The sequence below is a fragment of the Triticum dicoccoides genome, chromosome 5B (genome assembly GCF_002162155.2).
Source record: "Triticum dicoccoides isolate Atlit2015 ecotype Zavitan chromosome 5B, WEW_v2.0, whole genome shotgun sequence".
NCBI lineage: Eukaryota > Viridiplantae > Streptophyta > Magnoliopsida > Poales > Poaceae > Triticum > Triticum dicoccoides.
Genome location: NC_041389.1, coordinates 12,837,679 through 12,847,211, shown reverse-complemented (window position 1 = coordinate 12,847,211; position 9,533 = coordinate 12,837,679). Strand labels below are relative to the sequence as shown.

Sequence of the window (9,533 nt, the reverse complement as noted above, 5' to 3'; positions counted from 1 at the left end):
GGAGTCCTATGTAGCTGTTGTCCGGACTCCTACAAAGCCCCCCTAATTTGCTTCAAATTGCGGGAAAAAATGCATCCGGACAGGGCGGCGGACCAATATATTCCCCCTTTAGATGGCAAAACACGTCTGCAGCGCGTGATCCGAACGGATACAGGCGGTTTGAGGGTCTGTTTGAAGATGCCCTTAACTCCTATGATGTTGTAACACCTTGGAATGTGGATGGCATCGAGAAGAAGGGACGATACCGTGCCCAATACAAGGAAAATGCATGCAAAGCTTGTTGCTAACTAACTGGTTCACACATTAATCTACCGATGATGCAGATAACCTCAGTATTACAATCTGCATCCTTGTTCAGAGCAAGTGACGAACCAGACATCTGCAGAGCCAACCACATATCGTTTGCTGCGTGACTGAATCGGCAGAGCTTTTAAGTCAGATAAGTGGGTTTAAACTTCCTGTTTTGACCCGCAGTTAGCTAATTGGACCGATGGCGCTGGGTTCTGCATTTGGAATTAGTTAATGGGGTTGGACGACACTTGATTTAAGTAAATAAAATCTCTTTCCTGTGCATCAAATGGTCCCATGGTCTAGTGGTCAGGACATTGGACTCTGAATCCAGTAACCCGAGTTCAAGTCTCGGTGGGACCTCATTTGTTTTGCCATTTTCTCAATCCTTTTTGCTTCTTTATCCTCTTCCTCTTATTACTGCCTCGTAATTATCGCCTCGCATTTTCCCTTTTCCCTCCAAAAGAAAAAAGAATCAATACCATCTGTTCGCTTAGCTTTTGCGCCGTATAATAATATAATATAAAAAAGAATCAATATGTTATCCTCCCCTGCAGCCGCTGGAACAAGATTCGATCGCCCTTGATTGGATCGGATGGGGATCCACACGCCCATCGATCCATCACTCACTGTGCACGCTCCCTCCAAAACTGTTCTCCAGCACACGGATTCCCCGTCGTGTTCTACGTACTCATTTTAATCATCAAGCGAGCACCCGCCCGTCCCGTCCCGTTCCGTTCCGTCCCATCACGCGAAAGCGACGCCGAGTGACACCTCACCGGCCTCATCCAAATCCATCCAGCCCGCAGCCGCAGGTGGGTGGGCCCTGCCTGCCGCTGATTAGTTAACCAAATCCCGTCCCATCGTCGCGAGGCCGCGACGCCGACGCGCGTGCAGGGTCTCCGTTCCGTTCCGTTCCGTTCCGGCTGGACGGACGGACGGGGGTTTCACGGGGAGGCAGGGGCAGGGCCGTCATTTCGCGCTCCGAGATACTATTTATTATTGTTTTTCCTCCGGGCCTCCGCGAGAGAGGGCGTGCGGGGGCAGCCTGTGCCCCGGGCCCACCTCACGTGGGGCATGGTGCTCTGCGCCTAGGGATCGGCGCCCTGCTGCCCCGCTGCTCCGAGTCCCCCGACGTTCGCTCCCCGACCTGGCCTGCCGGTTTGTGCAGGTGCCGGTTTCAGCAAAATTGCTCCCAAAAAAAGCAAAAGTGCTATGGTGCCCCTAAATTTCTTTTTTTTTGCTATGGTTTCTCAAAAAAGGAAAAGAATATGCTATGAGCAAAAAAAAAAATTTTGCGAGAAAATTTCCGATCTATTCATCTTCAATCATGGCAGTACAACGAATACCAGAAATAATAAAAATTACATCCAGATCCGTAGACCACCTAGCGACAACTACCAGCACTGAAGCGAGCCGAAGGCGCGCCGCCGTCATCGCCCCTCCACCATGCTTCCGATTAAGTTGGTAGACACATGTGCATGCCATGCGCCCATTTTTTCCCCATAGGCGTCTAGATTTTGCTTTTTTGACGTCCGCACAGCGTTTAAAGAAGATTGGTATCTAAGGAACGGGAAACGCAAAGAAGATTGGTTTAAGTAGTTTAGGCACTTTGTACCGATAACATCTACTCCCTCCGTTCGGAATTACTTGTCGCAGAAATGGATTTTATCTAGATGTATTTTAGTTCTAGATACATCCATTTCCGAGACAAGTAATTCCGAACGGAGGGAGTACCTGCTTGCTAGTTTCCTCTCCTGGGTTAGAAAAGAAGATAGCCGCCGCCTCCACCTCCTCTCCAGGAAACAAATTAGGGTTCCTCTACCTCTCGTCGGCGCCGTCGCCGGCCCGCCTCGTCTCAGGCGGACCTAGGGCCATGGAGGCGTGGTGGACCTCAGTCCTTGCTGGCGGGAGAGCTCTTCCTACGATTTTAGGTGTTTTTATGAGTCCGTTTAGGGTTTGTGTTCTGCTCGGGAAGACGAGATGGTGGAGGCTCCCTGAGGCTCTCCCCGCCCGGGCCCCGCACCGGTGATGTGTCTAGCGTCGTCGGAGGGTGCGTGGAGGTGTGTCTCCGTCGGATCTTGCAGGATTCGGGCGGTGCTTGGTGGATCCGTTTTGATCCAGCCTTTGTTCGTCTTCATTCCTGTGACTACAGGTTGCACTCTTCCGGTCTATACTTCAGTTCATCGGCAACGGGTGATGTTCTGGTGCGCTAGTCCTATAGGGCCTTGACACGACGACTTTCTGACTGTCTACTACAACAAGTTCGACCCAGTTCCGGTGAGGGAGGGGTGATGACGACGGCGCGCCTTCGGCTCTCGCTCCAGTGCTTGTAGTCGCCACTAGGATGTCTATGGACATGGATGTAATTTTCATTTTTTTTTGTGTGTTCTTTGTACTGCCATGACATGTTGAATAGCTCAGAAGTTTTCTCACAAAAAAAACATCTACCTGCTTGCTCCTAAAAGAACATAATGGGATGTTGAGACCATAGATAATCTTCACCCGTTCCTGTCTAGGTTATGTGCCTCTACGTTCACCACACGACCAAATAATGTAAAGAAAAGGCGATGCAATTTTGGTATCATCACATCATAGGGCCACATTCATCTCCACTGCCCTGAAGCCGATGGGTGAGATGCAAGCAATTGATGCCACAACGATGTCCTAAACGCCTTTTCAACGAGGCATGTACAATGAGCGCGCCTATCCACACACGTTTTGAATTACCTCACTGACTGTTAATTTTCCGCACTAGAAATTTCACATCCACACTGTCAAGGAAGCAAACCGATGATTTTGACTGGAGTTACATGGTGGCTCCAACGAGCAAGGCGTACACTCCACGCTTTCATGAGCTCCTTCCATCCCACAATAAGTATCGTCAGACGAGTGTATTTACATGTCGAAGATACATCCAATTGAACGGCACTTAATAACCCAAGTTCGGATTGAGCGCTGCTACACATACGATGGTCTTTGTCCGATTAGTGTCCAATGGTACACACCCAACAATCCATTACTTAGAACAAAATCACAACACCTACTGGACCGATAGCGGGACAGAAATCAGGCACATGAGTGTCGTACGCATGGAGGTTTCGATCTTGATTTGCCCCCTGTGTGGGGGGTGGCGGGAGGGGGCGATGAGGTTTTCGAAAAATATAAATTTCACCTTGCAGCTTCATTATTTTTAATTATTTGTGCGCACATCTAGAAAGATCGGGTTGCAGCTCATATATACCCCTGAATGATTCTCTCAAGATTTGATGCGGTTAAACTTCAAAAAGAAAAAGATTTGATGCAGTTATTATTATAGGAAAGAAAAAAGCAAACCCAAAATTTTCTTTGCATTATTGTCCTACTAGGGTTACTAGTTGTTATAGGAGGAAAAAGCAAGCAATTCAGATTTTTCCTTGGTGCTGCCTTGGGAAAGAAGATTCGAGGCGTGCGCGTATTCCAAATCCCGAGAGCCCGCATCCATCCTCGCTGACGCGTGGGCCCCGCCGCGCGCGTGATGCGATCCGGGCGGCCGCCCGCCGCTATAAATGCGTGCCCGCGGCGGGGCAGCGTCCTCCTCATCGCTCTCGGGGTTGGCTTCTCCTCCCCTTCCGGTTCGGGTTCTGGTTCGGTTCGGGTCCGAGAGTAGCTAGCCTAGTCTAGGGTTTCCGTAGAGAGGAAGGTAGAGGGAGATCCATCCATGGCGGAGACGGAGTACCGCTGCTTCGTGGGCGGCCTCGCCTGGGCCACCGACGACAACAACCTCCAGCAGGCCTTCAGCCAGTACGGCGAGATCCTCGACGCCAAGGTAACCCTAATCCCCCGTCCTCTCCCAGATCCGTTCGAATTTCGCTCCGATTTGCAGCCCCTGTGGCGGATCTGGCCCGATCTGGTGGTTTATGTGGCGGATCTGACCGGATCCGGTGGTTTTGCGTGCAGATCATCAACGACCGCGAGACGGGGAGGTCCCGCGGGTTCGGCTTCGTCACGTTCGGCAGCGAGGAGTCGATGCGCCAGGCCATCGAGGAGATGAACGGCAAGGAGCTCGACGGGCGCAACATCACCGTCAACGAGGCCCAGTCCCGCCGCTCGGGCGGAGGGGGCGGCGGCGGCGGCGGCTACGGCGGCCAGCGCGGCGGTGGCGGAGGCTACGGCGGCGGCGGCGGCTACGGAGGCGGCGGCGGCGGCTACGGCGGCCAGGGCGGTGGCGGCTACGGCGGCCAGCGCGGTGGCGGCGGCGGCTACGGCGGCGGCGGCGGCTACGGCGGTGGTGGCGGCTACGGCGGCCAGCGCGGCGGTGGCGGCGGCGACTCCGGCGGCCAGTGGAGGAACTGAGCCTCGAATCTCCCAGTTATCGATCTATCTACCGTGTCGTCGTCGTCGTCTTCGTCAGCAAGTTATCTTCGGTGTCGTCGTCGTCGTCTTCGTCAGCAAGTTATCTTCGGTGTCGTCGTGTTCCTGTGTCAGTCTGAGTCGTCGTGTGTGTGGTGTTTTTGATCGCGAGCTCGAGTGTCGCTCTGTCCGGGGTTAATTAGAGCTGGTTACGCGAGGAAGAAACAACATGTGTTACTATCTTTCAGTCGGTCGGTCGGTCAGTCGGTGATGCAGCAATCCCCTTCTGTCATGGATTGGGATGTGATGTTGGAATATCCTATGTTTGAACAAGTTTAAATGGATGAAGAAAATGCAAGTCATAGCTGCGAAATATCCTCTCTCTTTGTTCCTTAAATTTCTCTTGTTCTGAAGCATCCATTCAACTTTCTTCAAGCTATAAGGATTGAATTGCTCTGTGAAGCATGCAAAACTTGCTGCCAATTCAGCATAGTCTTTCACATAATCTTGATCTGATGATGTGCTACATTGCTTTGCTGATCTGTGATTACTAGCGATTTCAACTTCATGTTCCCGAGTTGCTTAGAAAAAAAACTTGATCTGATTAATGGAACTTCAATCCAAGGATCTTGTGTTCTGTGCTGAATAAGATGCAAAACTTGCCGTCTCCAACGCTATCCAACTGAGCAAGGAGATTGCATAACAAAAGTGTCATCATCTATGGTTTGGTTCAAACTTATCAAATTACATACATGTTACAAGACAGCCAAAGCAGCAGCATGCCTATGGCTGTGTAACCAATAACAGTGGTGCATATGGCTAAATGTCCAGAGTTTGGTTGTTGTTTCAGTCGAGGACATAGATGCGGGAGGCGATGTCCTGGACCAGCCAGTCGAAGCCCTGGAGCAGGCCGTCCCCGGTGTAGGCGCTGCAGCCGACGATCTTCCAGTGCCGGTCCTTGTTCATCGCTTCAAGGTTCAGAACCTGGATCCAAAAACTCAACTCGGTTACCATCGAACTCAGAAGACACAACTGAACATGTCAATTAAAGAAGACAAAGAGCATCTCGAGCAAAGACCACAAACTAGTATGTATGTGATGTATAAGCTTGCTGGGATTATTTTCCGAGGTTTTGGCTATTCCTTAATTGAAGATCACAAGTGGATCATAACATCATCCGACTCCAGGTAAGAAGATTGACCGATACATGAGGGTCCATATATACATACTACTGGACTAGTGATAGTGTGTTTTACCTTGGCGATTTCGTCGGGCTTCAAAGCGCCCTGAATGTCCTGCTTATTCGCGAAAACTAACAGCGATGATCCAGCCAGTCTCTGTAAGCAATACTTTAAGGATCACCAAATAGTTGAACAAGATAGCACATAAGTTAAGCACAAACATGCCAGGTAATCAAATTTGCAGTCCCAAGAGTTTCCTGATGCTAGACAGCAATTGCTAGTATTCAGCAAAGTAATTTGAAGCAAAATTTCAAGGCAAAGCACGCTAAAGCAGAAGGTCAGTGGTATTCACTAGGCAATTTACCTCTTCTTTCAAAAGATTGTGGAGCTCAGCACGGCAATCATCGAGCCTTCGGACATCGGAACTGTCAACCACCCAAACTAGACCGTCAGTCTGCTCGAAGTAGTTCCTCCAATACGAACGGATGGTCTTCTGCCCCCCAACATCCCATATGTTCAGCGAGTACCTGCCACAATCAGCGCCATTATCAATTCTTCGGAATTTGTTCTGCTGTTCCCTATTGACTGTACTAATTGCATTTTGAGTTTTTGACCACCATGATTCATGAGTAATGAGCATCAAGCAGCTGTCAAAATTTCAATCCAAATATGTTGTATTTTCACCAATGTGATTTACTACTTTCTCAGATTAATGCAGATTATCAATTGCATTGCCTACTTTGAATGCTAAAAGTACAACCACCCATGCAGCTTGCTTCGTAGTAGGCTGAAAACACAACAGATGCCGACTGACGAAGACCTAAAAACAAGCTAAAGTGAACCATCACAGTTTGCTTGATTGTACCATTTGGTGTCACAGTTAAAAATTGTCAATTTTCTGATCATAAGTTATACAAGTTGCGCTGCATCACTGTTGGATTTAAATATTATCATCTCCTCTTCCCACTTGAAAACAAGCTAAAACACAACAGATGTGGTTTAGTGCCTTTTCAGATTAATGCAGATTAGTAATTGCATTGCCTACTTTAAATGCTAAAAATACGACCATCCACACAGCATGCTTCACAGTAGGCTGAAAACACAACAGATGCTGACTGACGTAGACTTAAAAACAAGCTAAACCAAACCATCATATTGCTTGATAGTACTGTTCAGTGTCACCGTTGTCCTACCCTGTCTCTAAAATTGTCAATTCATAAGTTATCCAAATTGCACTGCGCCGGTGTTGAATTTAAATATTATCGTCTGCTCTTTCCACTTGAAAACATCGGTGCCAAACTACACCGATGTTTGTGGTTGTGGAGCAATACAACCTACAAAATTCCCAAACATATCTGTGGATGTCATCCTCTCTTAGCTTTCCCCCGAGAACCTAGTTACACACCTTGAATACTGCTGGACCAGCTTCAGTTGATTTTAGTTGAAGCACTACACGACAGTACTCTCCCCCAGCAGTAATTGAAACGAAATCATCTAAAGCTGTTGAAGTTATAGATTAATCACTAAACTTCCAGAGAACAAGCCCAGATTGATTCCTCTAGTCATTTTATGCAGCTACGAAGGCTAAGGTGCCCTTCACATAACAGAATGCATGGCATACTTGCAATGGTTAATACTCCCTCCGTCCCAAAATAAGTGTCTTAACTTTGTACTAGCTTTAGTACAAAGTTGTACTAAGCTTGAGACACTTATTTTGGGACGGAGGAAGTAGACATGAAAAATTCTCACGCTGTTGAAAAAAGGTGGTAAAATTGTTTGGGACTAAAGGCTTTGTTGTTGTTGTTGTTGAAAAAAGGTGGTACTATGCAGTGCATACACAGTTATTACAAGTGCTAAAATTACTATGAAATCTTCCAGAACGCCTTCAGTTAATACTAAATACAAGTGGCATACCCTAGAGGTACTATAAAATTGGAATCATCAAACTAAATTACTCTGAAATTTCTCACATCAGCTATAAAATTGGAATCATCAACCTAAATTGCTTGAGTTGGAAATGGAATGATCAAATATAACATCAGCTGGAAGCGATGTTTCTTGTAATGGCATATTTAACTTGATAAATAAGCAAAAGAATGTAGTACATACTTTTGGTACTGGATGGTCTTGATATTAAAGCCAAGAGTAGGGCTGATGACACTGGTGTCCTCCCCATTTATCTTGAGCACAATTGTCGTCTTACCCGAGTTGTCGAGGCCGCTGTAAATTTGGCATCGGTGAAATAAACCAATCAAGAATAAGAATAACGATTAACAAAGAACTGAAAGGCACAAACCTTGAAAGTCAAGAAGCATACATATCAAGCAAAGAACCGAGAATAAATAATGCGTTTGGATAGGAGGAATCTGGGGTAAAATAAGAAGGCGAAAAAAGGAATGGAGCAGGACGCTTACACCATGAGAATACGCATCTCCTTTTCCTTGCGCTTGATTTTTCTGATGATGCTGAGGAGACCCATTCTGGAGCTGGCCCAGCAGAGGAATCAGCATAAAGTAAGATGCAGAGAGGGGGAACAGGTACAAAGACTAGTGAAATTCTAATTCAGTTTAGACAGTCGGTCAGGCTGCGATGAGCCCCCAATGCTTACAACAGGATCACACGGAGTAACAAACTGCATTAGGAATCGGTGATGTAATAATGCAGGGTCATAATATTTATAACCAGTGAAGATTCAGACATGGGTAGTATATCTCATGTAAATTCAAAGCAAGGTATGATCTCAGACGACATGACACGCAGGTAGATTAGAAAGCACGACACGCCGCTGGGAAGCGACATTCAGCTTAGAGTTTCAGGGGTGCACTAGGAAAACAATTCTGGCCACCGCCTCTAGTTTCACCAGGTATACATCTAAGATCTGAACATGCATATACTGCTATGCCGCTGCCTCTACTTTCACCAGGTATACATCTAAGATCTGCTGCATATGGATATATTGCTATGCCACTGCCTCAGATGCTGACGATTCTAAGTCTCAGTTATAACACATGAACATCAACTGAGCAGCATATAGCGCTAAATGGGAAGCTGAAACTGCCTTTCTCTGGTCATCAACTGACCAAGATCTTCGCATGGCACAAACAATCATAGCGGGCATTGAAATGGATCTAGCAGAAGCGCAGACGCGCACATCAGTCCTAATCAGCCATTGACCGTCGGGATGCAAGGGCGCGTGCGTGCTGACATACCTAGGAGGAGGATCGGAGACCGGAGGCGGGAGGCGCAGGGTAGGGCTCGGGGTCGTGAGATCGTGGCCGCGCACGGGGACAGGCGGAGGCGGATCTCGAGGAGAGGCGTGCAGGCGAGGACGGCGGCGGCGGCGGCGGCGGCGGCGACGGTGACGGTGATGGCTTCTGAATCTGAGTGAGCTCCGTTGTGAATGGACGAGGTCCGGTCGGATGGGCTATGGGCTGACGGCGCTTTTAACTGGGCTGATTAGCGAGTAATAACTTTTTCTTGGTTTCTTTCTGGGTCACTGTTGTTTTTTTTCCTTTTTTCTCTTTTCCTTTATTTCTTTTCTCCGTTTTCTTTCTTTCGTTCTCAGGTTTCACTATTTCCATTTTTTGCATTGGTTTACTTCGGTCTTCATTTTCTTTTTTTTTTGTTTTCTTTAGTTTTTCAAATACGCCATTAGCATTTCTTTTCAAATATATGTTTTTAAGTCTAGTTTTCTTTTATACACACTATACATTTTTCGTATACACTAACAAG

At 47.5% G+C, this 9,533-nt stretch overlaps 2 protein-coding genes and 1 non-coding gene across 3 annotated transcripts; 2 read left to right on the top strand and 1 right to left on the bottom strand.

The window, feature by feature from the left end:
• Positions 1-579: 579 nt before the first annotated feature.
• TRNAQ-CUG lies at positions 580-651 on the top strand. The gene has a single exon. It is a non-coding gene; the product is annotated as a tRNA-Gln (tRNA).
• A 3,202-nt stretch (positions 652-3,853) lies between these two features.
• LOC119307058 (glycine-rich RNA-binding protein blt801-like) lies at positions 3,854-4,750 on the top strand. Its single transcript, XM_037583144.1, has 2 exons — positions 3,854-4,096; positions 4,228-4,750. Exons 1-2 carry the CDS (start codon positions 3,989-3,991, stop codon positions 4,621-4,623), a joined length of 504 nt encoding a protein of 167 aa, XP_037439041.1. The 5' UTR covers positions 3,854-3,988; the 3' UTR covers positions 4,624-4,750.
• Positions 4,751-5,234: 484 nt separating this feature from the next.
• LOC119307057 (ADP-ribosylation factor-like protein 2) lies at positions 5,235-9,202 on the bottom strand. The gene is made up of 6 exons (XM_037583143.1): positions 9,011-9,202; positions 8,216-8,287; positions 7,911-8,021; positions 6,166-6,328; positions 5,877-5,957; positions 5,235-5,604 (listed from the first exon to the last, which is right to left on the bottom strand). Exons 2-6 carry the CDS (start codon positions 8,278-8,280, stop codon positions 5,467-5,469), a joined length of 558 nt encoding a protein of 185 aa, XP_037439040.1. The 5' UTR covers positions 8,281-8,287; positions 9,011-9,202; the 3' UTR covers positions 5,235-5,466.
• Between the last annotated feature and the right edge of the window lie 331 nt (positions 9,203-9,533).

Coding starts and splice junctions, on each gene's coding strand:
- LOC119307058 (XM_037583144.1), top strand. CDS start 3,989: ATGGCGGAGACGGAGTACCGCTGCTTCGTGGGCGGCCTCGCCTGGGCC. Junction 4,097..4,227: donor GCGAGATCCTCGACGCCAAG/GTAACCCTAATC, acceptor TTTTGCGTGCAG/ATCATCAACGACCGCGAGAC.
- LOC119307057 (XM_037583143.1), bottom strand. CDS start 8,280: ATGGGTCTCCTCAGCATCATCAGAAAAATCAAGCGCAAGGAAAAGGAG. Junction 5,958..6,165: donor ACAATCTTTTGAAAGAAGAG/GTAAATTGCCTA, acceptor TATTGCTTACAG/AGACTGGCTGGATCATCGCT. Junction 5,605..5,876: donor AGCCCGACGAAATCGCCAAG/GTAAAACACACT, acceptor TTTTGGATCCAG/GTTCTGAACCTTGAAGCGAT.